At 39.5% G+C, this 27762-nt stretch overlaps 3 protein-coding genes across 3 annotated transcripts in view; all 3 read left to right on the forward strand.

Annotated features, from left to right (window-relative positions):
- The window catches only part of LOC108626271 (ras-related protein Rap-1), a 34818-nt gene extending 10650 nt beyond the window's left edge, over positions 1-24168 (forward strand). The window contains exons 2-4 of the mRNA XM_018026862.2: positions 19815-19925; positions 21005-21425; positions 21767-24168. Coding sequence (XP_017882351.1) covers positions 19831-19925; positions 21005-21425; positions 21767-22066 — 816 coding nt within the window. The 5' untranslated portion in view covers positions 19815-19830 and the 3' untranslated portion in view covers positions 22067-24168. The remainder of the gene's footprint in view (positions 1-19814; positions 19926-21004; positions 21426-21766) is intronic.
- A 467-nt stretch (positions 24169-24635) lies between these two features.
- On the forward strand, positions 24636-25295 carry LOC108626249 (uncharacterized). Its single transcript, XM_018026827.2, has 2 exons — positions 24636-25015; positions 25073-25295. Exons 1-2 carry the CDS (start codon positions 24783-24785, stop codon positions 25293-25295), a joined length of 456 nt encoding a protein of 151 aa, XP_017882316.1. The 5' UTR covers positions 24636-24782.
- A 434-nt stretch (positions 25296-25729) lies between these two features.
- On the forward strand, positions 25730-27733 carry LOC108626253 (uncharacterized). The gene is made up of 5 exons (XM_018026833.2): positions 25730-26097; positions 26155-26372; positions 26636-27231; positions 27291-27396; positions 27468-27733. The coding sequence occupies exons 1-5, from the start codon at positions 25865-25867 to the stop codon at positions 27638-27640; spliced, it is 1326 nt and encodes a 441-aa protein (XP_017882322.1). The 5' UTR covers positions 25730-25864; the 3' UTR covers positions 27641-27733.
- Positions 27734-27762: the final 29 nt, after the last annotated feature.

A 27762-nucleotide genomic window follows, 5' to 3' on the forward strand; every position in this document is an offset into this window, starting at 1 on the left:
GTCTCGTGTAGTTAGACATTTTTCAATTTGTTACAAGATTTGAACTGTACGAATTTTGACTGTAGGTCGCGAGATAGAACTTCGAATTAAATTTCCAAAATTTACTTAGGACAGAGACGGGTCAATGTATAAAATATCGTGGCGAGAGGTACCTCAGTAGAATAATAACGTTCCACCCTTTCGGTTACAACTACCTTCGTTATATTTATAGACCGATGATTAAAGATACCAGTGTTTGCCCGCGGGCAATCGCGAGTTCAACTGCTAGCCGAGTGCAGCGTAGATTTATCTACCACTGATGTATGTACGTATAGACCAACGAATTCCGATCGCTAATATTTTTCGCCATTGTTCGCGCTCAGTGGAAATCGAATGTTCTAGCTCGGCAGCTCAATGCACACAGTGAGAATAAAAAAGGAGCAGTAGAAAAATGGAATTAACACAGGAAAAGTTTTAACAGACAGTACAAGACCAACTTCATTGCACTCGATAAATGTTGTTCAGGGTATTGACTAAATGAAATTGATATCAAATGTTTAAAATCTACTGACATTTGTAAAAATATACGACGCACGTGTCAGAGATGTTACATAAATTCTATACAATATACCATTGTAACACTGTCAGTGAAGTACTGATAGTATGATTTTTTGACAAAAGAAGAGAGGACAAAGAAGACTTCACGAACAAATTCGCACCGCGATTTTTATTCGGCAAGCTTTTCTCCCTTTCAGAAAGATCGATCTACCCCGCGGGTCTGTCTCCTTCGAACATTGATTCGTCAGGCTTTGCAGCTTACCACGGATCGAATCGCGCTTTGAATTGAAGATTTGACTCGTGTCGAGAATTGGGATTCCAAAAAAAAATATGCGTGCGTCATTCGCCCTGCCGTGAACTTTTATCCGGTCCGATCTGTCCCGTTTCGTTAACCCGATTAGAATCTTGCTAACGCTCCTTTAACCCAGGTCTACCTTCCTTTACCGTGAAAACTTCCATGCTAAATCGTTTGAAGCCTTCGAGCTTGGCGCCTTCGGTGCTCGAGATATTGGAACGCAAAAAGAAAGGAGGTAAAAAGTTCATGGAGGCAGCTTCTCCGAGCTAGACAATTTGATAGAAGACGTTAGAAAAACGGATCCGAGGTTCAAGCCGTGACGGTATCCAGTCAGCGACTTCTTGCGATAATACTTACTCGATAATCGCGCGATCACTTTTTCTAACGTTCTATCTCCCGTTTAATTATAGCGCCAGCGGACACGGGATTGATTTCCTCGCCCTATATCGTCTATTATCGCGATGCACCCTCGCGATCCATTTCCCTGCTAACTTTTTTATCAGTTTATACGTGTAGAAGTGATCAGTAACAACGCATCCCTTAATTCCAAAAACTTCATGCGACTTCCGTGAAATTATTTACAATCTTTTATTTAAGGTGGTTCTATTAAAATTCAAGAATAATTAATAATACAAAATATTTCATTTCCTATATTAACTATATTTAAGAAATCATAGTTTAATTTCATAAACTATTTTGCAAACTCTTACAATGCACGTTCACTTAGTTTCATAATTTTAATAGAACCATCTTAAAGTAAAATTTAATTAAAGCTGTTTATTATTTATTATATGATTACGACGTATCAATTACAAGAATCTTTTAATTAAAATAATCTGTGATAGTTAGTGGAATATTTGTACGATTTTTTGTTACCAGAGTGGTTGTTCAAGGTACACGAGCTCGCTTGTATAAATCAATCGTATCTCGCACTGTAATTTACGGCGCGCCTTACAATGACAATGCAATTTTCGAACTTTTCCTGCGCACCCCGCTTCTCGTTCTCCATAAATAACACCGAAAGCAATTAAGGGACTCTACATTCTCTAATGGGAAGATTTAATTCACGGTAATAGAGTGACATTCGTAAAATTTTCAGAAACGAGCTGTTTAAAAATGTTCAATTGCACACGGCTGATGTTGCAATTAACAAAAATAATTGGCTACAATTTAACGCGCGACGTGCTTGATTAACGTCGCGATTGGCCATTGTCCGCGCGTGAATTTCGCAAAAAGGCAGAGAAGAATCGGTACGGAACAACTGGATTTAACAGTGGTACGCGCGGCGCAAAATATCCGGCTGTTTTCACCCAATGTTACGTCGCGTCGATGACGTTTCATAACGCGCGAGGAATTCCACACCGGGAATTCCGCGCGATGAGAAATCGCTTCTGAATCAACGTGACGGTTTGTCGGGCGCCGGCTGCTCGGAGTGTGTCAGTGAAAAATGACCGCGGCCGACCATCTGCTCGAATCGACTGCATCTTCTGATTCTCGCTACGCGTTTATTCGAGACGCAATAAAAACGATCTTCAATTATCATATTGTGGAAATCATCCATGAAATGAAATACGAATTTCAAAATAGCGTCTGAATATTTTTGTCAGAGATTGAAGAATTATACGAAAACTCGTGAACAGTTTCAACATAATTATATTTCCAACGTAAGAACATCGATTAAAATTGATAAAGGATCATTTAAAATTGCATGTTTCAAAAAGTATTCTAAAAACGAGGGTGCGTCTCGTAAACTAAATCTTTTTGAATTGTTTCAACCTTATGAAAACATTGCCGAGAAAATTTATCCCAGTTGAGAAGCACCATCAATTTAAAGCTCTTACATCGATTGCCCGAAACTTCTTCGCGAACAGCTCGATTTTCGAATTTACGACCGATACTTTCAACTTCCGACGCAGCGAATAGAACGATTCTCACGTACTAGGATGCAACTTTCATGCGCTTCGCGATTGCTGAGCACAACTTTTCAATTACGACTACCGTCTAAGTGCGAACGCGAATTTTCAATGCTGCCTACAAATTCGTTACGCTATTTTAGTTAGACGGCTTCAAGTTCTGAAGCTCTTAGTGGTTGATCGTCACATGAAAATTTGAATCTTACACGAGCTGATACAATAGAACATAGAGTCTACACAAAGTATCATGGAATATGTTATACAATCATTTTGAAGAATTCAGTAAAAATCAGTTTTACAAATTATTTTTTATTCAGAAGTTGGTGCTTCATTGAAATTTTCGAAAAAATATGGAGCATTCTATTTAAAAAAAACAGCAGCTGACCCTTATGTCTCACTAAAAAGGCACAGAAATAGACAAAGTACAGCACTGCGTATTCCTCCCCCCGCCGGAAACCACTCAACATTAGTTTAAAAATTTGTATCGTACAATAAAAACTTTACGAGATATTCGAAGTCATCACGTCGCGAAGCTCACCCTGTGTACTCTTCAGTTGCGAGGAAGCATACTATGTTTCTGATACGCGGTTATCACAAAGAGGCACGCGGAACAGAAGCGAAATCACACAATTGCAGCTGCAGGAAATATTTCATACTGCATTAGAATTAATCGTTCCCAGATACCGTAGAACAATCAGCTGTACATCGAAGAGAATGCCTGTCTTTTTACCCCGTGCTAGGCTTAGTATTCCGCGCAATGAATGGCTGTAGCCGATAAATCCTGAGCCAGGATTAATAACGCGCTGATGACGGCGGAGCTTCGATAAGTAAGGAAGATTCGATTTCCTGCCGGTTTGACCAAAGACTGATACACTATAACGCGAGTGGTAGTCGGCTTAAAATTTCATTTTCACCCGTAACCAACCGATACCGTATAATAGAATGTATCGAATGGACAGAATCGTGCTTTTAACACGCGCGCTAATAAATAACGAGGTTCTCGGTTCTGGCTTGCATATATTCATTGAACGAGCCAGCGTATTTGGCGATATTATGGGAATTTGAATGAACGCGCTACCACATTTAAGACCTCGTTATACGCGTTACACGGTCTCTTCGCATTTAAATGACATGGCATACCCGTTAACAGGATGTTGGGGAAGTCTCGATTCATTCAGAAGAACGCGCATTATATTCACCATTTTATTCCCGTATAATATGATTGAAATAAATATTAATAACGTATAAATGAAATATGCAAGTGGATGCATTATTAACATTTATCTGTGTACCGTATCAGCCATTTACTTCAGTCAATAATGTAACGGTATTATAACATAATTAAAAATTAAAGCGGAGAGAGTATTCTAATACGGGAATATCATTTTGATCGCGAAAAATTGGTATGTACGTCGTAAATCCGATGGCAGAATCAGTTTGCACGGTTTATGAAGATTCTATCTGACCTAAAAAGGTTGATAATATCCCTAGAAAATAGTATGGTACAGGGTATTAAGGCCGGGTAACTTTTCTACTCGTTGATCGTTAAACCTGATGGGGTACCCTGAACGAGAAGGAGGTTCGCGATTTTGTTCGAACAAAATGACGGAGGCTGGGGAGACGGTTGATATTATACCCTCTTCTCTCCATTACGAGATAAAATCAGATTAAATGGCACGCTGGGTCTTAATATGAAAATTTGATACACGACTGCCGCGGCAAGTAAACCGCTAAAATGAGACTATGTAAATTTTCACCGCGCACCGTGTGTATCGAAGTTTGAATTACTTACTCCTCTAATTTATTACCGGGTAATTTGCACATTACCGCGACACTGATTTAATACACACGCGTTAAACGTGTTTGCTTTATTTTCGAACGATAATCAATAAACATTACTATCAATGCGATAGCGCGCGAAAAGTCTTTATTATTACTTTGCCAATCTGTTGGAGAATTTGATATGGATATACGTGATAAAATTATTGCAGAATAAATACGTATAAATGAATTTTATCGTCACTGGGAAGGGTGACGAATTTTTATACTGTTGAGCGTAAACACTCGAATTGAGGGAATCCGGTAAATATCTTTAAATCCACTCGATACCTGATATTATTTCGAAATTCCCGGACGGTTCTCTGCGGTATTTGCGATCCGTACAAATTCGGGAAAATAACTTTAATGCACTTCAGAGTTTAATCTCTTGTAACGATTTGTTGGTTCTTTAAAGGTAACCATTTTTCCCCGAAGAGCTTTACAATCACAATCGTTTGCGAGAGACAAAGTAAATTCGTTTCCATCGAGCTCGTTCGGATTTTCGAAAATTGTTAAGACGAATGGGACCGTTCCGAGAGAAACTCGATTGCGAAGCGCGGTCGTTTGTAACATCAAACAAAATTTGTTCGCTTAGACAGAATAATAGTAGAGTCATCGGAATAAATCTCACGTGGCACGGAGGGAAAAAAGCACCGAGGAATTTACAGAGGTCACCGCGAAGAATACGACGATCCTCGGTCGCGGAATGGATTTCGCGTGTCGCAGAAAATTGCGCAGTTTGTCGCCGTCCGGAGAAACGTCGGCCTCGACGGATCGATCTTTATCGAACTCTAAGAAGGTGCACTCTCACCGCCAAGCTCATTTGTATTTGCGGACGGTTTTCTAGTCCCGTCGCTGGTTATTCTCTCCGTTTCGCGACGAAATTTTGCTACGCTTTTCCCCGGGACGCTCTTCAATCCCGTTTTCGAGACTGCTTTAACGTTCCCAGGTACACCGACGTACTCGCGGGACGATAAACCGTACAGAAACCAATATCGACAGCTTTTTCTATAGCTCCCTTGAACTACTTGCATTATTCGAATGTACATGTATATTTATATAAAATAAGTCGGTTTCAAATAGCATTTGAAATTATCCTTTATTTACTTTACTTGAGACACGTGAAAAATAAATTATAAAATATATTTAATAAAACATTGAAATTATACTCATTCAATGAAAGACATATATCTTATACATCAGCCAATGTTCTTATTGACTATCATATAGGAAACGTCGCATTAAAAATTGTAGATTAAATGTTGCAACAATTATTATATGAAATATTGAGTTAATTTTTTAAAAATGCAGCCTGCAGTGTTTGATGCAACTGGGTTAAGGGATCGTCTCTGCAAAATAAATCGAGGCAGCACTGTTTAAAGTACAAACGACACCCAACCGGATTCGGTGCAAACATCTCGATTGGATCTTGATTCGACATAGTGCTAGAGAAGATTTTTCGCATTCAGTCCGCGATCTCTTCATTGTTTACCGTAGCGTGAGCGAATTTCGTCCCGCGAAAGTCGTCCGTCGCATCCGCCCGGGTTATTGCTGTTCCAGCTCACGATTCGGTTTGCATTTCCGCGTCTCCTCCGTTTGACCCCGATTCCGTCTGTACTCTCGTCCTGGGATTCGCCCTCGTCTTTCGCAGCGCCGACTTACGAAACGAGAGTGGAAATTGAAATCGACCGGGTTCGGGTTCGTTGCGTGCGAGAATCTCGCACCGGAGAGGCGAACGATCTCGAGGAGCCGCCGCCCGAGGAATGAATTGCGAAAACCGTGAATTAAGATTTAACGAAATTCTAAAAGGATCATCCGGACTTTCACCAAATTATTTCTCTCAATTACATCTCTGATCGGAAACTGATAACATAAAATAATGAAATGAATCTACGACACCAAGAAACAAAGAACAATTTCAATCGATTATATCCAAGGAAAGAAATCCTTTATCAATGACTAGAAGTGCAACCAATAAAATTCTACAGAAAATGGAGCACAATTATAAAATATATTTATAGACAATCTAAACGCAATTACGGAATAAATTCTTGGTTTCGTCATCATCAAAATAAGATCGTTTCTGACTCTGGCGTTAAAATCTCCCGGACGTCTACTCATATTGCTGATAGGTGAACATTAAAGCAGAGCATTAGGCTAGGCGAGAAAATCATTTTGTAATCTGCACGGTGGTTCGCGTGTAACTCAATTACGCGTTTGCTAACGGGATTACGCGCTGCAATTAAACTCTTATTCACTGGCGCAACATACTGCTCGCTTTATCAGACCCGTCGCGTCGTTGAGCACGATATAACTATTGGATGCTGGAGAAACTGCTCTTTGAAAATCTGCTGCGAATGCCAAAGTTATCGGAGAAGTTTCTTATTGGATCTTCCGATACTAGACTATCGGATTTTTAATTAATTAGAAGTACTGAAGTTTCAAGAGAATTTCAATCGCGTAGTAATCTAGTCTTATTGATGACTTTAAGTTAAGTGATTCCTCTTTTGCAAAGATCGCGCGTTAAGAAGAAGTTCGTGAATGAAGAACGATTAGTATTTCATGATTTGATAGTATCAAGGGCAAATGTTGAAGTAAACGAATCGAGTTTCACACGAGTGAGCATAATCAAGCTCGGATGGTTCTAATTGTATCTCCTCGGGGACGAAGCGACACGTATATCAATGCGTAATTCAAAAGTTTTACAGGTCGGCGCCCTTAACGAGCGGCTGGCGCCGTTCTCTTTCGTCCGATGAAATATACGATTTTTTCCACCATGGCGAGACCGTCGCTTCCACACACAGTACTTATAGTCGGGCGTAAAGAAGCGTTCGACCGAGCGAGCGGTTAATGATATCTGAAATTTATGCGTCGCTGTTCGCCACTTATCGACGCCGCGTCGTACTGTGTTATCGCAGTTTAACCTAAATACGCGGTAACAAGTGTCACGTGCGCTAACTTCTGTCTACGGTAATACAGAAGTGTCACACGCTGTTTAACAAATGTTTCCCATTTCTCGTTCCCCACCGTTCGCGTGGAATAATGTATTTTTACAATCCACTTCCCACACAAAAATATATTGGAACAGTGCAGACGTTGTTACTTGATTTTAAATAAGACACATTCTATCATTGTTGCATTATTCGTAATAAAAAATTAACAAAATACAACAGCAGGAGCACAATTTAAATATATAAACAGAATGTTTTTTGTTACACTCAGTCCCTTTGGAAAATCGTATAACATAGTGAAAATCGATTTTCCTTTGTTCACATTGAAAAACTACTCTTATACACAAATGAAAGTAAATCAACAATATCTGGGATTTATGAGGGTACTATCCTTCAATAGATTTGTAACATAATAGTAAAACAAACATCTGTGCTGAAGTACAATGAGAACTGACGCGTCTCTAAAACTCGGACACGAACTGTTGCATTGATCTAATAAAAGAGAATAAAAGAGTTGAAAATAATGGATTCAAGTGATAAGAAGAAAATCGATGAAACATTTATTTTGTTTAATTCAATCTACGTTATCAATTTTTAAACTGAATTTTGGATTGAAAATAAACTGCTGGGTAGAATTGAGTTTTAGATACTCCAAAGAACTTCGAATCTTCACAGAAAATATAAGAATCGTTTGGGTCAGATAATTCTCTGCGAAATTTAGAGAAGTGGACAGTTTTCTGTTTCACTTAACATGGCCATAAAAGTTGCCCGATCTCTGGTGAAGATACAACGGAAGCTTCGCCAAAACTAGTGTAACAAGCAAGAGGAAACTGTTCCAGCTAGTAGTATAGGTCTACGTATGGAGCGGAAACGGCATTAAGAGGATAGTCGCGTTTGATACGAGCGGCAGCGACCCCGTTCAAATACTTAAAGATTAAAATTATATCCAAACTGTTATAGAACAAATCTTTTTCTTATCAGCGTCCTCAGGGTTTTCCGCCACTAAGGTAAATGTCCCAATTCCTGTTCGTGTCCCAATTTCTACTTACTCGTGTATTTTATTACAATTTTAACATAATACACATATAAAATAAATACATTAAAAAGGGCTTTCAATATTTTTCTACATTGTTATTCACGATTCCATGACATAATATACGATGAGACTGAATTAGCTCGTAAAAAGTATTTTATCTGAAATTCGTATAGAAAGTTAGTGATAAGCATAAAATATCTTTTACAACTTCAAGATCAGAATCAAAAAGGAAATTGCGAAATTTTTTGCGGAACATTTTACATAAAAATATAAATGACCTTTTGCCTGATTTATCTGAATGTATTTGTATCTATATGTATTTTACACGTCAAAGTACTTCTCATTATAAATTTTGATTTATACATTCTATGTTCAGCTAATAGCGAAATCGTGCTTAGCTGAGTAGAAATTAGAACACTTACCTTAATTGTTACCATTTATGAACTCGCCGAATTGTTACACTCAGTCCCTTTGGAAAATCGTATAACATAGTGAAAATCGATTTTCCTTTGTTCACATTGAAAAACTACTCTTATACACAAATGAAAGTAAATCAACAATATCTGGGATTTATGAGGGTACTATCCTTCAATAGATTTGTAACATAATAGTAAAACAAACATCTGTGCTGAAGTACAATGAGAACTGACGCGTCTCTAAAACTCGGACACGAACTGTTGCATTGATCTAATAAAAGAGAATAAAAGAGTTGAAAATAATGGATTCAAGTGATAAGAAGAAAATCGATGAAACATTTATTTTGTTTAATTCAATCTACGTTATCAATTTTTAAACTGAATTTTGGATTGAAAATAAACTGCTGGGTAGAATTGAGTTTTAGATACTCCAAAGAACTTCGAATCTTCACAGAAAATATAAGAATCGTTTGGGTCAGATAATTCTCTGCGAAATTTAGAGAAGTGGACAGTTTTCTGTTTCACTTAACATGGCCATAAAAGTTGCCCGATCTCTGGTGAAGATACAACGGAAGCTTCGCCAAAACTAGTGTAACAAGCAAGAGGAAACTGTTCCAGCTAGTAGTATAGGTCTACGTATGGAGCGGAAACGGCATTAAGAGGATAGTCGCGTTTGATACGAGCGGCAGCGACCCCGTTCAAATACTTAAAGATTAAAATTATATCCAAACTGTTATAGAACAAATCTTTTTCTTATCAGCGTCCTCAGGGTTTTCCGCCACTAAGGTAAATGTCCCAATTCCTGTTCGTGTCCCAATTTCTACTTACTCGTGTATTTTATTACAATTTTAACATAATACACATATAAAATAAATACATTAAAAAGGGCTTTCAATATTTTTCTACATTGTTATTCACGATTCCATGACATAATATACGATGAGACTGAATTAGCTCGTAAAAAGTATTTTATCTGAAATTCGTATAGAAAGTTAGTGATAAGCATAAAATATCTTTTACAACTTCAAGATCAGAATCAAAAAGGAAATTGCGAAATTTTTTGCGGAACATTTTACATAAAAATATAAATGACCTTTTGCCTGATTTATCTGAATGTATTTGTATCTATATGTATTTTACACGTCAAAGTACTTCTCATTATAAATTTTGATTTATACATTCTATGTTCAGCTAATAGCGAAATCGTGCTTAGCTGAGTAGAAATTAGAACACTTACCTTAATTGTTACCATTTATGAACTCGCCGATTAATACTCTTACAAACCTACTTTCAAAATCCATTTTCAAGTGACACATGATGCAAGATTAATCGAGAACAAAGATATTAACAACTTATGAAACCATTTATCATTTTGATTAATCAGGTGCTAGATCATACGGTGCTTCCCTATATATCTTGTTTTATCGCGTTGATTATAACGTCTCGCGTTCGAGAACGAAAGGAAACATCAATTTCCCGGCTTCCCCAATCTCGTATAAACCAGTGTACATCAATACCACGAATCAACAGCATGCAAGAATCCATCAGGAGTTTCACGTCTTCAAAGGTTGCGGGAGAAAACCGAGAGCCCGCGTCTCGTCTCTTTTACGTCCCAGCTCGTTCGACTATCAATCCTTCGTCGCTGTCGGGTCTCGCGTCGTTCTTTCACGCGTGTTGGTGGGAAACACGGAATTACTCCTACTCGACGCGAGGAGCAACATTTTCCAAGGGTGTTGATGGCGAGAACAGTGTTTACCATCGTGACGAGGATCTACATTTCCCATCGCGTTCAGGAAAGTAAATCCTTTCTTGCTATTCGTCAACGTCGAACACGAGAGAACCCTAACCGACTCGATCAGATCATAGTTTATAAATTGAACGGCCCGAAGGGAACGACCAAAGAGGGAACAGAGAACGCTGATCGCCGAGATAATTCCTGATAAGAGATTGGAACCGGGTACGAGAATGGTCGTTCTCCGTTGAAAAGACTAAGTAAGCTAGGTTCGATTCTCCTTTGACAAGTTACGCGAGTAGAATAACGAGACACGTGGAAAATTGTGATAGAATTGATTCTTCGAAATATCCGAACGTTCTTCTGAATTCTTCTTTCGGATTTATATCTTTATCCGAGGATCTCGATTCACCACAGATTTACTATTTATTTTGCATACTCCGTCGGCGTATCTCACGATACTTAAAGTTTCATCCAAGTTATAATACGCTCGACTGACACGGGCTATCATCAGTGTCTTAGAGTTGCTACCAAGACAATCTTGTAGCAATCCGGGTGAGTTTATTGTCTCTATAGCCCGCATAGGACGTGGGATTACCATCTCCCAATTGAGACATAACATTTATATTAATATTTTAATATCTTCTTAAAACTTTCTCCAGTCGCTCAAGTTATAATATTTTGATTTTCGTTCCAAACAAATTCCCATCCAAAATCCATCCTGACTTCGTTAGCCTCGCGAGAAAAAGTTGCTCCAGCACCTTCGAAACAGGCCAAGGAAACTAGAGCAGGTTTTCGTCTCATCAGAATAAATCCAGGACACGCAAGAAACCCGGCGTCTCATAAATTCGCCTCTATAGCCAATAGACGCAGCCGAAAAAACCTTCATAAGTCATTGAAGCGAAGAAGAAATATCTGAACTCCATGATACGGCCCATGCCATTAATACAGCGTCAGCGGCACCAAAACATCCAAAAGTGGAGTAACGTCCTGAACGTCCCAGTTGGACCGGGACTCGGTAATAGTAAATTTCTTGCGTGTCACGATTCTAAGAGGGCGGATATACAGACACACACACATACAAAGGGAGGAGGAGTGGGTTTCACTGTTCCCAAAATGTCTCCGCTATCGGGCCGCGGTATAATGCATGCGACTCGCACTTAGTTCGCTTATGGTCGCGCGCACGAACCGCTATCGGGAAACGGCCCGACGGAAAATTGCGCCAGCCAGGCGTTCGCGCAACCGCACATTTATAAAGGTGCGGTCGCCGTACACGTTTCAACCCCGTTTACGTAAGCTGCGTGTGTGCTTAATTCCGGCGAAGAACAAGCCCACGGGGTAGGGCAGAGGGAGTCGTTGTTACCGGGATGGCTACGGGAATCCGTAAAGCGACGTCCGGCAGAACGAGAACGAGAAACAAAATTATTATGCCGTTCCGCAACTTCTATCGTTCCTTTCAGCTTCGGCTCTAATTTCATAAAATCAATTCGTCGGTATTTGATAAAAATCGATAAATCAATTTTGAAATATGTATAATTATGTAAACGATAAAACATGAACACACGCAAACAATTTTGACAACAGGCTATGGGACGGAAATAGATTATTGAAAATTGATAATGAGAAAGGGTACAGATACTTTTCTGTGGAGATGCTGAAAATACGTTGACCTATGACCAACGACCCCGTTTCTCTCGACGAAAAATGCGAAGATACATTAAGTAATATATCGCGGTTGCTTGTCTAGTATATTAGGGTCAACGAAAGCCGACGTGCCGCGGCTTTCGGAAGCTGGCCAAGCGTTTCGTTGGCAACGAACGCGCATAATTCAAGCCTTCCTCGCATGCATATAAGAATATTTAATAATAATGTATTCTCTGACTCTTCCATAAACTTTATCAACTTCTCTGAGTTCTGAAGCGTAACGAGAAAACATATTTGCATCTGTGAATTATGTTCAAAGTGAGAGAAACTACGCGAAATATAAATCTGGAAAGAAAAAACAAATAGGAAAGCATTTCGTCCGAGGAATTTTGATGGGACACATCCAAAGAGTTTAAAAATTGTCACAGCGGAAGAGAATAGAAATTGTAACGACATGTCTATAAACACAAAGACGATTTTCTCTATGAAGAGAAAATAGAGAAGAGAACACGAATTTCGTTCAAAGAACTTTGAAAGACATATCTAAAGAATTTAAAAACTATTCGGAATGGAATGCTGTGAATGGTTCTGAGTTCCGTGCGAGCATAGTTTGAAAAAGTTAGCGCGGAGTTGACGCAGACTAGAGAGCGAGTAAGCGAACACGACGTGCATGTAAATAGGATGTCGTGGCTGGGTCAGTGGAAGAGGAAGAAGGGAATGTGCGATCGTAGAGGGTCCAGTATTGGACGATAATCGGTCGACTCTGGGCGCGGTGGTCGTGTGACGGGGGTTGAATGCGTGCAAGGGAGTAAAGTGGAGCAACGACCGGGAAGTCAGTCGGAACTAGCCGGCTCCGTGCTGTCGGGTCTCGTCGTATTGCACCGATCCAGTTCGAGCGAGAGACGAGCCGGGAGAGTATGCCGAAGAGGGGTTGCGATTCTCGCTCGTTTTTTTTCCTCCGCAGACACGATTCTGGCGTCCCGCCGTTTCCGTCTTATATCACCATCCCCCCCGACCCGGTCGCACCCCTCCGTGCGCCGATATAAGGAGACGTCACAGTGGGGATTGTTCCGTTTTCTCTCCGGGAGCGTTCGACGCCGGAATAAGCTGGCCGAGTCAGCAACGAACGAAGGCGAAGGAAAATGTCCAGAGAACGCGCGCGCCTCGTGACGGATCTTGTTATTCCTCACGACCCCACGTGGTTCGACTTGTAATTTCGCTGTCGTCTTCTTCCTCTGTATTTCTCTCGAACCACGCTGTGATTAATTGAATGGCCCTTTTCAGGACCGTCCGCTTTCACTCGGAATAGCCCGCGAGAGCCAATTTGTAATTATACGTACTTTGCAACGATACAACTTCTGAATGTGATATACAAGGTGAGTCAGTCAACATCGGTCACTGATTTCATTACGAAGCCTGACAGAAATACACTTGATACCATATGACGAATTCATACGTTTTCATAAAATCACAACAAATCATAATCATTAATCATTTTTATGGATTCAGCCCGTTATCATATTTTCCAAGTAATTACTCACTCGTTTCGTCTGATTCGGATGATGTATACGAAGACAAGTATCGCGAGATTTGTTACTTCTATTTTAAATTGCACGCATAATATATACGAGGCCAGGGAAGCTTTACGGCAAAGGTATTTTCATTGCGCCGAAGCTGTAAACACCTTTATGACGACAAATGGTGTGGAATTTTCGAGACGGTCCTACCACGGTCAGGTCTTTTCACGTTATATAAAAATTTCCATCCGAGCGGAAGAACACCTTGAACGATGGATTTCACGTGCTTTATATACGTGCACCCTTTACCAAGCTTTATATCGCGAGATATGGCCACGTAACAGGTTCGATTAGACCGTATATCGCTCTCGTTTCATTAATATTCATCCGTTATAATAACTGAAGATCGTTACAAATCTGGCAATAAACGCGGCGAGCAATATTTTTGCTGATCGTTGGAAACAGTCACCGATATCGTTACGTCGCTTGTTGTTAAGCTCGAATACATTGCGGTATGAATATGCATGGGGGGAGGGGGGAGGCGTTAGCGTCTTGCAATTTTCTTAATTAAAGAGACGCTCGCTGGAGGACCGTGAAACGGTTCGGAATAATGGGAGGCCATTTTCATTTCTTGACAAAAACCTGGTAATGAGGCCTGCGCTCTTTCTTCATAAAATCTTAACTCATCAGAATTTTCTTAACGGCTTTGTCGCCGTGACGAGAATGTTAAAGGTTTCGTAATTAGAATCATTGCCGGGGTTTGAGGTAGATGAAGAAAACAAACGGGATCTGGACATTAATTAAACCCTTCGCGTATTTATATAATGGCCGATATAAAACGCGAGATGTGATGCTAACAAAGAGCCTGTCCTTGTCTCTCTCTCTCTCTCTCTCTCTCTCTCTCTCTCTCTCCTTTCGTTTAATTACTCTCACTGTCCGGGCGAAAGTTGGACCTCTTCTTGGGAAGTTTAAAAGGTCTGGAAGTTCGACTCGCCCGGGAGTACACTACTTTGAGCGAACGTGTGCCAAATGAAAAATAAATCGGTTCTGGGAATTAACCCAGTGGGTACGCGGTCCCCGATGCGCGATCGAAATTACTTGTGTACGCCTCGACGTACCTAAGCCCTTGATACTCTCGTGGCCCACGTAAATCACGCGTATGGAGAAAAGCGGAATAAAATCCCGGAAAGAGAAATCGGTACTGAAGGCTCACTCTGTCCTTTGAAATACAATGCGCAGCCATTTCTGGTTCAAATGTCTCCAACAACAAATACTCGAAACTTAACAGGACTGACATTTTCAAATTCGTTTTAGAGAACATGACACTTTTTTTAAAAATTGTTTCGCTCGCGAAGAACTGCACGCTCGTACAGTTTGCTTACGTATCATTCAAAAGCGTCTGGAACTATAAAAATGTAATTTTTTCATCTGTCAAAACGAGTTCTGACCTGCACGTGGGTGAAGGATCAATCCTTTCTCGAGGCACGCGTGTAAAGTCCATGGGTACGCGGCTCACGGAATGAACGTTGAATCGATGCGACGTCCTCTATCGGAAAACAGTCAGGCAACTTTTTCAAGCGTTCCGTTCAACGCCGGCATTAACGCAGTCATTGAATTTAATTAATGTCACAGCGTCGCGGCATGGCGTGGCGCCACGACGCACGGCGAAAGAAAAAAAGAGGTTGTGCTGCGAGCGTCAGCCCGTCGCGAGTGCTGTCCTCCTTTTTTCGTTCCTGCCTTTTTTCCACTAAAATGTATCGCAAAGGGATCGACGAGCTTAAATCCCTTTCGCCAGGTTTTATCCATCGGCGTATTAAACAAATATATTTACCCGTACGTGCTCGCAGAGAAGTACACGGGGTTAACGCGGTCCGGGAGGAGGGAAACGCGTTTGTCAAATTGGCAATAAATCGTGCCGGGTCTTATCGCCACTTGATAACAGACACGCCTACCCGCATCATTTTTTCGGATAATCTGAATATCGATCCGTGGTATATCACCCGGCTACGCATAATTTTATCCTCTCGATACCCGCACCGTGTATTTATAAATTTCGTTGATAGGTCAATCATAGGAACCTATTCAACACTGTCTCATGTCCAACTAACCGATGGATCATGGAACAATAAGGAAAAACAGGGTCTTGAATCTACTTAACTGGGATTATTTCGAGAAGCCTGGATTTCATGGTGCACCTGATTACGCGAACAAAGCCGTAATACTATCGGCTACTGAGGTACTTCCCGAGACTCCGTTTTCTATTCGTCCAATCTCGACGCGAAGGGAACCGTCTTGTCTCCCTATATCTATAGACGAACACTCTTAATTCTGGGAATATGAAAAGAATTAATTTTTGAATGGAGAAGGTTTAATCCTAAAACGTTATCTGGAGTGAAATTTTACCCCACTAAAATATTGATTGAATCCTTCTAAAGAACTTGATCACTTGCTGACATTAATCTTGTTCATACTAATAATAATGTTTGCATTATAGTAAGTGCTACCTAGAGTGAAATATTACCTCAGCAGACTCGCAGCATTAATGTTATTTTTCTATGGTAGCATTTAAGAATTGATTTCAATTCCACAGTAGTCGAGTTAAGTACATTGATTCTCGAGAATAGAACGTGTGCATGTTCGCGGGCACGTTGCTAATAATAAGCATAGTTTCTGGTTATTGGAAATGTTTCCGAAGACTCGTAATTGCTTGCCGTCGTCCCCGGAGAGGGACCGTTTCCCTATGGTTAATTACAAATCGCAACGCATGTATTAGTCGTTGCCCGATCGCTGCGTTTCCTCATTACCGCAATTTGTATCAAGCCTGTCGGAATACGAAATGCATGTCACGGGGGAAAATTTATCGGCGAGCTTTCAATGCGATCGGTCGATTGCAAATATAGCTATAAAATTGCAAACACCATTTAAACGGAACGGTAAGCGGGCATAAATTCTCGAAGAACCGGATTAAAAGTTCGACTAGACGCTCGATGGTTTATGAGACTAATATCGCCGGAAACTGTTGATCGATACCAAGCAGCGATACGCGTTTTATGAAGCAATAAACGTGAAGATTAAAATCCTATCTCGAGTCGTGTTGCCAAAGTTTTCAACCCCCTTTTATTATTTTTCGAACAGTCTCTAAGTAGAAATTCCACTGTATATTACGTTTTCGATTGTGGTATCTATAGTCATGGACAAAGATAAGAGGACAGAAGAATAGATACCAATGAGATTTACTCGAATTTATATTATTGCCACAAACTTAATTTTTATTATACAGTGGTCATTTGCATCGAAATGGCTTCTTAATTTTCCACGGTATTATGCACTAGATACTTATTATAATTTTCTTCTACTCCACTTTTAGTGATACTAACTTCTAGTCTATCACATGCTAATTTGACTTTTTACGGAAGATAGAAACGATTAAATGGCGAATTTAATTTTTCTTCCCGTCATTTTACAAATATTTCACAGGCAATGTTATTCTACAATACAGAATGTATAAAAATTAAGTTTATAACAGTAATGCAAATTTGATACAATTGCATGGATAAACATTTGTTCACGATTGTACATAGAATCCTGTATGATATAAAAATACTATTACAAAGAAAAATACGCATCGATATTTCGTATAATATTATAATCAGAAAGGACAAAATCCTATTTCTATTTTAAGCGAAACAACTTTAGCATTTGAAAGAGAGTTTCATTAGAAATTAAAGCCTTAACAAGTGGTCAGTTTGGATAATTTATGGTAGCTGCAGCATGATCAAGCACGCGAGGCGTTGCACGTTTTTCTCAGGACCGATTTTTCTTTAGAACACGCTCGAGTCCATTACTCATCTTTATCTGTAGCCAGGTCGTTGCATCAAATTTTCAGTGCGCAGCGACGCAACGACACTCGCTGCGCCTGATAGCAGTTTGGATTATGGATTAAAAATGATTTCCTCGCGAGAAAAACCCGGTTCAGCTAGAAATTGTCATCCACCCTTATGCCGCTCAACGTCGATAACGCGGACCCGGAGTTCTATTGAAATGTAAAATAGAAACAATTGTCGACGCTATCAGCGGCCGGTTTTCACACGGTTGCCTTGACAATTATCACGACGCTTGCCTATCGATCTATACTAGGGAGAGAGGAGGGTCTTGTTCCACTGCAAATACGTACACGTTCCGGTTTGTGGTACACGCGTAGGCATCGTTTATCTCGATGGGAAATTGCGTTACGCGTCATATCGATCCGCCTGCGAGCGTTTACAGGAGCGAGTTTACGTGTTTATCCGCGGGGAATCAGAACTCCGGCTGGACAAGATTAGAAAACGTCACCCTACGGCGAGGAACAAAAGGACGTTTAGAGACCTCAGGGTTCCCGAGTCATGCCGCGGCTCCTCGCCAATAACACCGTTATTGCACGCGATTCGAATCTACGTAGAATTCATCCGACCTCGAATCACAAACAGCTTTCGACTTGAATAAATAACGCACCTGCTGATGTTTTCAAATGTTCCATTAAAAAATAACATTCTGCCACGACATTATTTTGATTTCATTAAAAGCAAAGCATGTAATTCCAAGCATTTATTGTTTGGAAAATGGAATCTGTAATACCGAAGACTGTTTCGAACTACCGAACGGTACGACAGTTCAGATTACTTTAAACTTTAAATGGAAAAGATGGGTAGATAGAGAAGTCTCAACACTGACCAGGAGTTTTCCATTCGTTCGTAATATCCATTCTCATTTCCCATGCTAATTCGCGTCGTTCATTAAATACAAATTTAACGGCGCATCAAACAAGGAAGAACTCTCCCGAAGGACTTTAAACTGGTGCACTTTCTCTCAATCGGGGACGCGGCTATTAACTACAGGAAGAGAAGATCCGTGGGACGCTGTGTCGGAGGAAGTAGCAAAAAAACGATAGCGAAGTAGGAGACACGGAGGGGAATTACGTTAATTCCTCCGTTACGTAGAAACCCCTGGCGAATGGGTGTATAAACCGCAAAGGGATTTTAGTGAATAATACTACGGCTATTTGTAAATTCATAAGGTCACCGGTATTCCGCGTGCCTTAACACGAGATTAACGCGCAAATAAAGGATTTGCGAATTACTATTTATGAACAAACACGGGAACTTCATATCGTTTCATTCACGAGGGACGAGAATACATTGTATTTTTCAACACAATGTTTTGCATACTTCGATATGTCTTTTTAATGAAAGCACCCGATCGGCACATTCGCCTGATCCAATCTGGAATCGCGGTTTGTTGTGGGAATCGGAACAAGCCGAGGCGAATTCTAATAACGAATTCACGTACGTGTGTTCTTCCGGAATCGGCGTTATTGTGATTGTCGAGTACGATTAAACGGGACAGTGAACGATCGATACGGCGCGCGCGACGTTTGACGCGTGTGGCTCGTTCCCGCTTTATCAGCAGAAACGCGTACATCTATCTGGCTATCGTAGGTGGATCAATCAATTCTATTGGCCACGGCTCGCCCGCCCCCCACGTGCCGGCTTCGTGGCAGCTGTTCGAAACTTTTAACGATGTCGCATATACGACGTGAGCGCGAGCGTCGTCGTGGTCGAACGTTAATTGTATCCAACGCCGGTAAATTATGCAAACTAATTTCGAAAGTCGGGAACCGAAGATAAGGGGGAATTACGGAACTTAATTTAATACCCGTCGCTAATGTGAAACGTTCAAGGACAGTAAACAGAAATGCGACGAAATTGAGGAGCGTAATGCGAAAAATGAATACGATAACAAGCGGGCAGAGTCTTTGTCCCGCCGTTTTCGCGGAGAACTATGATAAACATTTCCTTTTGGCCGTAGTTGTACCATCGATCGCAGGCAAGATTCTAACGATGAAAGTATTACGCCGCTGCAAAGCGCTTTCATTTCTTCCGTATCCTACTTCTATTTTACGACGGCCGTGTTTTACAGGAGAACTTCCGCACAAATGATGAAAGGTCGCCATCAATTTCGTCGCCGTTTCAGTCTACAGCCGTCGTCGCTGAAGGAGGGCCAGGAAGACGGAACGACGAAAAACGCTAGGTAACGATATTTTTATCCACCAACTATTTGTCTTATTTGCGCCTCGATATCATTAAAAAAACTCTTTCCCTCTCTCCGAGGAATCTTTATAATTCCACCCATTTTCCACTGTTTTGTAAAGAGCTCTGTGGAAAACGTAAACGGAATTAAACCGTTGCCTACGGGGAATATTACTTTCGCTAATTCGCGGCAAACGAAAAGATTACGCGCGGAAAGTAGACAAAGCAGAGCGAAAGCGCGTCTTTGGTCATTCGCGGAACACATTCCGGCCTTCAACCACTTTCTCCTTACCTTTCTTTTCTCGTTCTCTCCCTCTTGAATTCGTCCGGCCTCCTCTTGACTCGCTCTTAGGCCGGGGCCGAGCTTTAATTTTGCGGCGAGTCCCCGCAAAAAGGGAAGCTCGTCGTTCTCTCCTCCTTTGTGCGCCCCGGTAATAACCCCGCACCTGGCTCCTTCCTGTAATAAGCGTGGATGATTACGACGACGAAGATACTTAGGAACAGTTGTTATCTGGTGCATGCAAAAGCATCTCCAGCATCTCCTGTGGCTCACGAATGCTACACAGAATAGATACTCTAGTTATGCGATGGTGCCGCGAATTCAGGACAGCTTCTATACGAGAGGGTGTATTCAATAACGCGTAGAATCGGTGAAAGGGATCTTTAACGTTCATTAGCGACATTCTCTTCGTGGAGGCGTTGCCCTTTTAAATGCTACACGCTCTTCTCATTTTCCCTTTCATTCGCCCATATTCGATATCATACCAAGAAATTTTCTCTTTCAACTTGTCATTTTTTATAAATGTGGGAGTAACAGAAGTCCGTAATAGTGTCACTTTTCGACCTCGTTCTAACTCATATTGCTTTCTTGAATTACAAATACTAATACGTTCGAAGAAAACATGAAGGAAGTCAGAATTCACCTCCCTTGCAAACTGATAGCAGCATCATGTAGACATTCCGAAAAGTGATAGACTATGATTTTACCCTCTCAGATTACAATTCCCCTTAACGATCCGTCGTTTTATAAGATTTCTACAATTTTAAAATACTTTCGGATGACTTGAAAACGGATTTCAGGAATGAGAGGCTATCGGAATCGGACAGTGGCGGCGGAAAACAGGAGAATAACATACGGCACAAGATAGTGGTGATGGGCGCCGCGAAGGTTGGGAAATCGGCGATAATCAACCAGTTTCTTTACAACACATTCACCCCAAAGTACAAACGGACGGTGGAGGAGATGCATCACGGCGATTTCAACGTGGCTGGTATACATTTAACATTCGACATTCTGGACACATCGGGCTCGTACGAGTTTCCGGCCATGAGAGACCTCTCCATCAAGTCAGCGGACGCGTTCATTCTCGTTTACGACGTTCACGACGCCAGCACGTTCCTCGAGGTGAAAACTCTTCGCGCGCAGATACTTAGCACGAAGGGCACCGTGCCCATCGTTGTTGTCGGCAATAAAGTCGATGTGATTGACAAGGAATACGAGGTAAATATTACACCAATCATAAACTGGGCAAGTGTCCCAAGAAGTCTCGCAAACTCATCAATTGGAAGTGATAAAAAATAATCAGTGATCGTATTTTTGGTAAATATGCGAAATACAAAGTATACTTCGAATATAACGTAAAATGTCTAGGTCATAATTATGCATTTGCTGTTTAATAGATGTTTAATAAATGTGATATAATAGATGTTATTCATAGATCAAAACTCCAAGGAATTATTAATTCTAAATATAGAAAATTCCTATTTAGATTTCTTATTACAAATTGACTACTGACAATGAAGAAATATAAAACATGATGAAGAAATGAATAAAAATTTCAGGTGGATAGTGAGAGCACAAGGGAGATGGTAACAATGAAATGGGAAAATGGCTTCGTAGAGGCGTCGGCGAAGGAAAACTTGAACGTCTCTCAAATATTCAAGGAACTGTTAATCCAAGCGAAACTGAAGTATAATCTGAGCCCGGCGCTGAGAAGACGTCGCCGGCAGTCATTACCGCCGCCTCAGCATATGAATTCCCGCAGCAGCAGCGCTCACGTGCCGTCACCGGCGCAGCTTCAGCATCTGCAGCAGATCCGCGAGCGTTCCGAGTCCAAAAGGAATTCGTGCATCCTTTCGTAAAGAGATGAAGACCCGTTCCCAAATGAGAATGAGCAAACGGGGGACGAATAATGCGACGTTACCGCCATGATGCCGTTCCCCGAGAATCGACATTCGACGGTTCGATCGCAATGGAAGAAAATATGCGAAGGCTAGCTTTAGCTTAAAGCGAAGGACGCGGTAATTTTGTTCTCCGAGAATTCGTTAGGTTTTGGGGTGGCATCATTTCATGAACTGCGTACCGTCTTAAGTTACGAGAAAACCCTGACCGGTAGGGCGTCTCTGCTCGAGCCTGACTCGATGGTTATTGGGCCGTTCGGGTTTTCATAGATCGAACAATTCTTCTCTGAGACTAATCGCACAAGTGGCGAACGACTATTCGATGTTTATTGTTCGAAAATTCGATGTGCATAGCGCGAGTCAGAGTATTTGATGTGTCTCTATTTTGTCTCCGATTAACAACGCTGTTACGAAATTAGTCGTTCCTAGATAGAAAAAGAACCAGCTACGATACAATGGAACACTTTTATGATTGCGACTGTATCTATTCTATGACCCTATCTATTATTACATTTTCTTCAATCGTTAATCCTTAATATCTAGACTGCGGATTTTATGCATATTACAAAAAATGCTTATAATATAATATTCAAGGAGAACAAAAATGAAATGCGTGTTAATTATATCTAAATCTCTATCGAGACTTCATTTTCTACGTTCTGCAGAAAAATCCGCAGTTTACTAATATCTTATTCAATTTTATCCAACTGACGAATTGATAAATAATAAATGGAACCAAACGGTATAATCGCCGTGATTCTAATTGTCCCGAATTATCGAAACGCAGAATCCCACCTTTACCAATGTATCCTATTCCAGGGTTGTCTCCCACTGCCCACTCTATCTACTTACCCCACTTACGAACACGTAAAAGAAAGATTTTATAAAATTTATTGGCTAGTCGATTCAATTTCCATCGAGCACTCGCCTACGCAATTCTTTATACCTATCGCATTGAGCGCATGATTTGCTGACCAAAAGGAGAAGTTACCTCGACTAATTAGGAGCTGAAGACTTACAGCGTGCTCTCGTTATTTATAACAACTGCTCTATTTTTAACGAGGGAAAGTATTGCAAGAACTTTCCTATAGACGCTGTGGAATATCGAATTATTTGTCAATTACGAGTAACTGTGAACCTGTTGTACACGATTGCCTTCGCACGATTATCTGACTTCGAGTGCAATAAGGTTCCGACGTAGGTGAGACACGTGAATAGTCACGTACAAATATTCCATTCGATTGCAGCTAGCTTTTTAAGTAGTATACTCGGTGATAAAATTATTGTATGTTGACATCCTTCGTCGAGACGTAAAAAACCGCGTTTATGAATTCGAAATACGTACGATGTTGATTTTAAAATGAAAATAATGTATTACTTCGCGTTATCGAGTTACAAATGGTTTATCGTCTGAGAAAGGAACGTCACGTTTTCGAGTATATAGATTATCCATGAAAATAAAAATATAAATAAATAAATAAATAAATATATACTTCGTTAGTATAAATGTAGAGAGTCTATGTAAATAACAGAGCATTGTGATGTGGATATCTCGTTGTATCGAAACCCACATTGGGTATAATTTTACATAATTATATAAATACATAATTAAGCAGCCACGGGTCAGCTATGTGATTAACCGCGTTAAAACGATTATGATGTATCGCGCGTTACGGTATATCGTTGTGAAAACGCCGCAGCTCGAAATCAAAGCTATCATTGGGAAGTCCTCTCGCTGATATCGTGCGTTTATTTTGGGAAAATGATTTTTGCAAACCGCATGTAGACTCCCTGTTACTTATTGTTAGATTAATGTTTAATTAGGTGAGGATCTGATTTAACTGAGCGAACGACGAACTACGGGAATCTTATGAAATTGCTGCGATTTATATGTATTTAATTTTCGGTCACGCCACACTTATATTTCTAGCGTAGCTCTGGAACAGATTCATGTATGGTGGCAGATTACTTAAGTAGTTTAAGCCCTTGACTTTGTATCATTGCATTACCAGAAATTAAATAAAATTAATGGATGTCATATTCAACTTCCACAATACATATAATATCTACTGTTGTCTCTCATCCCTGAAACTTTGATTCAACTTGCTTTTTTTTTACTAAACAATATACAGTGGTACTTTGATTATTATGTAAACCTCTACTATATATAATTGTAACTGTAAGTCGAATAGAGAACGCGTCTTGAATAACGACGATTTTTATTAACTTCGGTAATCCTAAAAAGGAATCAAGGGTTACAAATAAATAATTAATTCATTTGAACACTGATTGACATTTGCTTTTTGATTCGGATTTAATTGAAGAATGAAAACTATTTAATTAGCTTAATTGGAAGAAATTCGAGTTAACGATTGAAATTTAATTCTCATTTACAGTTAGAGCACTCCAATTGTAGATGATGAAATTTAACCCTTACCGGTTAATGATAAATTAAAAAATCTGCAATCCTGAATCTGTTAAAGGAACCACTGTATATTCTCCCCTATCTATAAAATTATTGTTACTCTTTATAATAAATATTTCCTCCTTTCGACATAGGAAACATTCATGTTGTTTGCAGATTGCAGCACTTCTCGTACACGCGCTATCACTATCAGGTAGTAAAACTAGGTGCACGTTTTGTCAACATCAATGAAACATAACCTCGACGGCAGAAATGAGCCGGTTTAATTTTCGCATTAAAATCGATTTGTGCAAATACTACAATGATGTGCGTCGTTATTGTTGGATTTTCATCGATGGTACAAAAATGTTGCAAATCGCTCACCTAATGGAGCACATCACGAAACTGTTTAGCATTAAAGAACCATTCCACTTGTTATTGAATGAAACTGATTATTTACCACCTAATGAAGATATAAGAATACTGAAGGAGAACGAAACGATACTGTAAGTACTCTTTATTACTAAAGTATCTTGAAAAATATTGCAACATTTATTTTACAGGGTCTCTCCTGGATCTGGATTGAACAATGATACAACTATAAATAATGTAATCTTATCAGAGTCTAGGTACAGGCAAGAGGTAGAAAATACTCCTGTGAAGCAAGAGAGAATCGGTAACTCTGTTCAACACAAACAAATGCAAACTAATTTTCCTATAGCTGTGTCAAGTCCAGCTCGAGAGACTTTACCTACTGATACCGCAAACAAATCAGGAAATGGTTAGGCTTGACTCATCATTAGACTGAATTTTTATGCAAAATAAAATTTAAACCTCTACTATATATAATTGTAACTGTAAGTCGAATAGAGAACGCGTCTTGAATAACGACGATTTTTATTAACTTCAGTAATCCTAAAAAGGAATCAAGGGTTACAAATAAATAATTAATTCATTTGAACACTGATTGACATTTGCTTTTTGATTCGGATTTAATTGAAGAATGAAAACTATTTAATTAGCTTAATTGGAAGAAATTCGAGTTAACGATTGAAATTTAATTCTCATTTACAGTTAGAGCACTCCAATTGTAGATGATGAAATTTAACCCTTACCGGTTAATGATAAATTAAAAAATCTGCAATCCTGAATCTGTTAAAGGAACCACTGTATATTCTCCCCTATCTATAAAATTATTGTTACTCTTTATAATAAATATTTCCTCCTTTCGACATAGGAAACATTCATGTTGTTTGCAGATTGCAGCACTTCTCGTACACGCGCTATCACTATCAGGTAGTAAAACTAGGTGCACGTTTTGTCAACATCAATGAAACATAACCTCGACGGCAGAAATGAGCCGGTTTAATTTTCGCATTAAAATCGATTTGTGCAAATACTACAATGATGTGCGTCGTTATTGTTGGATTTTCATCGATGGTACAAAAATGTTGCAAATCGCTCACCTAATGGAGCACATCACGAAACTGTTTAGCATTAAAGAACCATTCCACTTGTTATTGAATGAAACTGATTATTTACCACCTAATGAAGATATAAGAATACTGAAGGAGAACGAAACGATACTGTAAGTACTCTTTATTACTAAAGTATCTTGAAAAATATTGCAACATTTATTTTACAGGGTCTCTCCTGGATCTGGATTGAACAATGATACAACTATAAATAATGTAATCTTATCAGAGTCTAGGTACAGGCAAGAGGTAGAAAATACTCCTGTGAAGCAAGAGAGAATCGGTAACTCTGTTCAACACAAACAAATGCAAACTAATTTTCCTATAGCTGTGTCAAGTCCAGCTCGAGAGACTTTACCTACTGATACCGCAAACAAATCAGGAAATGGTTAGGCTTGACTCATCATTAGACTGAATTTTTATGCAAAATAAAATTTATAAGATGTAAATTTAAGAAATGACATTCATTAAGAATGTCCTTTAATCCTGTAAACATAATGCTAGCCATTTTGCTGTACTTTATACACTTTTGTCTTCTATACGAATTTTTTACATATTCGATTTTACTATAAATGCATAAAATCTGTAGTCTACTCAACATTCAGTGTACGTCACATAGAGTTATGTATATAAATGATTCTCTATTGTTAGATGTTTCAGAAGTTAGCATAATGTCCTGTGAAGGAGAAGATAGCGAAGTAAACAGCATAGCTGATTCAAAAACTGCTGATTTAAGTTTAGCTAGCGATAGAAGTACTATAATAGAAAATATAACATGTTCAAAAAGAAAACGAGTACGGCACAGAAAGAAAAAGCAGCAACAAGAAATGGAGCCACCATTAAAAAAGAAAGAAGAAACTAATTTAAAACCTAAGATTATAAACTCTTGCGTAGTTTCTACTGGCAAGCATATTCGTTTTAATAATGTAGATACTGAAGGTGCTGAAGAAGTGCAATCAGACACGATAGACAGACCTGCATCATTATCTACAGCTATTAGCAAACTCGCCAATTTACTAGCATTGGGTGAAAGCCCTGCTCCACTTACCTTTTCGAATACCAGGATAAAGCAAGAGGTGAAAACGGAACGCACGTCTGACGAAGAGGCTGTTCGATTCAATCCTTCATCTGAAAACACAAATGAGAGCACAGCTGTAATTAACAATAACATACTCACACCTACAGAGATCGAACAATATCCACCTATGACGACGAAACCACAGTTAAAAGACGTTATAGCATTTAAGGTAAGTACTTAGAAGGTCAATTATTAGTACTAGTTTTTAATTACTATTTAATTTTGTAGATGCTCAAAATTGGATCAGATTATTCACCACAAATATCGAATTACATCGTGGCAGATGTTATTTCTTATTGTCCAAAATCGTCGATGTACACTTTGAAAGTATCTCGTACGTAATTTTATACAGTATACTATAATATAATTGAGATATATTTATTACTAGTGAATTTCAAATTGCAGAAGGGATATCGGAAGTACAAGTGCCAGTTGGGAAATTCACGATTATTGAAAATGAAGAGGAGCAGGAATTAAAAGATACAATTACATTGAATTATGTGCAAATAATGGAACCTCGACTGATATCAAGATCCCACACGAGCAACGTAGCAAGCCCAGTTAATTGTACAGAATAGATACATATTTGAAAATATTTTTTAAACTGTATAATGTTAAATGAATTGTAATGCACTGTCTTATTATTATATTGACAAACAATTTATATGTAATAGTGTGTTTTTGTTACTTACGGGAATCA

This window comes from Ceratina calcarata, unplaced genomic scaffold (assembly GCF_001652005.2).
Source record: "Ceratina calcarata isolate Rehan_Ccalc_2016 unplaced genomic scaffold, ASM165200v1 scaffold390.2, whole genome shotgun sequence".
Lineage (NCBI taxonomy): Eukaryota > Metazoa > Arthropoda > Insecta > Hymenoptera > Apidae > Ceratina > Ceratina calcarata.

What these genes read in the sequence shown, in the direction of transcription:
- LOC108626249 (XM_018026827.2), top strand. Translation starts at nt 24,783, where the DNA reads ATGAGCCGGTTTAATTTTCGCATTAAAATCGATTTGTGCAAATACTAC. An exon ending in AAGGAGAACGAAACGATACT is followed by an intron (nt 25,016 to 25,072) that starts GTAAGTACTCTT and finishes TTTATTTTACAG; the next exon opens with GGTCTCTCCTGGATCTGGAT.
- LOC108626253 (XM_018026833.2), top strand. Translation starts at nt 25,865, where the DNA reads ATGAGCCGGTTTAATTTTCGCATTAAAATCGATTTGTGCAAATACTAC. An exon ending in CGCAAACAAATCAGGAAATG is followed by an intron (nt 26,373 to 26,635) that starts GTTAGGCTTGAC and finishes CTCTATTGTTAG; the next exon opens with ATGTTTCAGAAGTTAGCATA. An exon ending in AAGACGTTATAGCATTTAAG is followed by an intron (nt 27,232 to 27,290) that starts GTAAGTACTTAG and finishes TTAATTTTGTAG; the next exon opens with ATGCTCAAAATTGGATCAGA.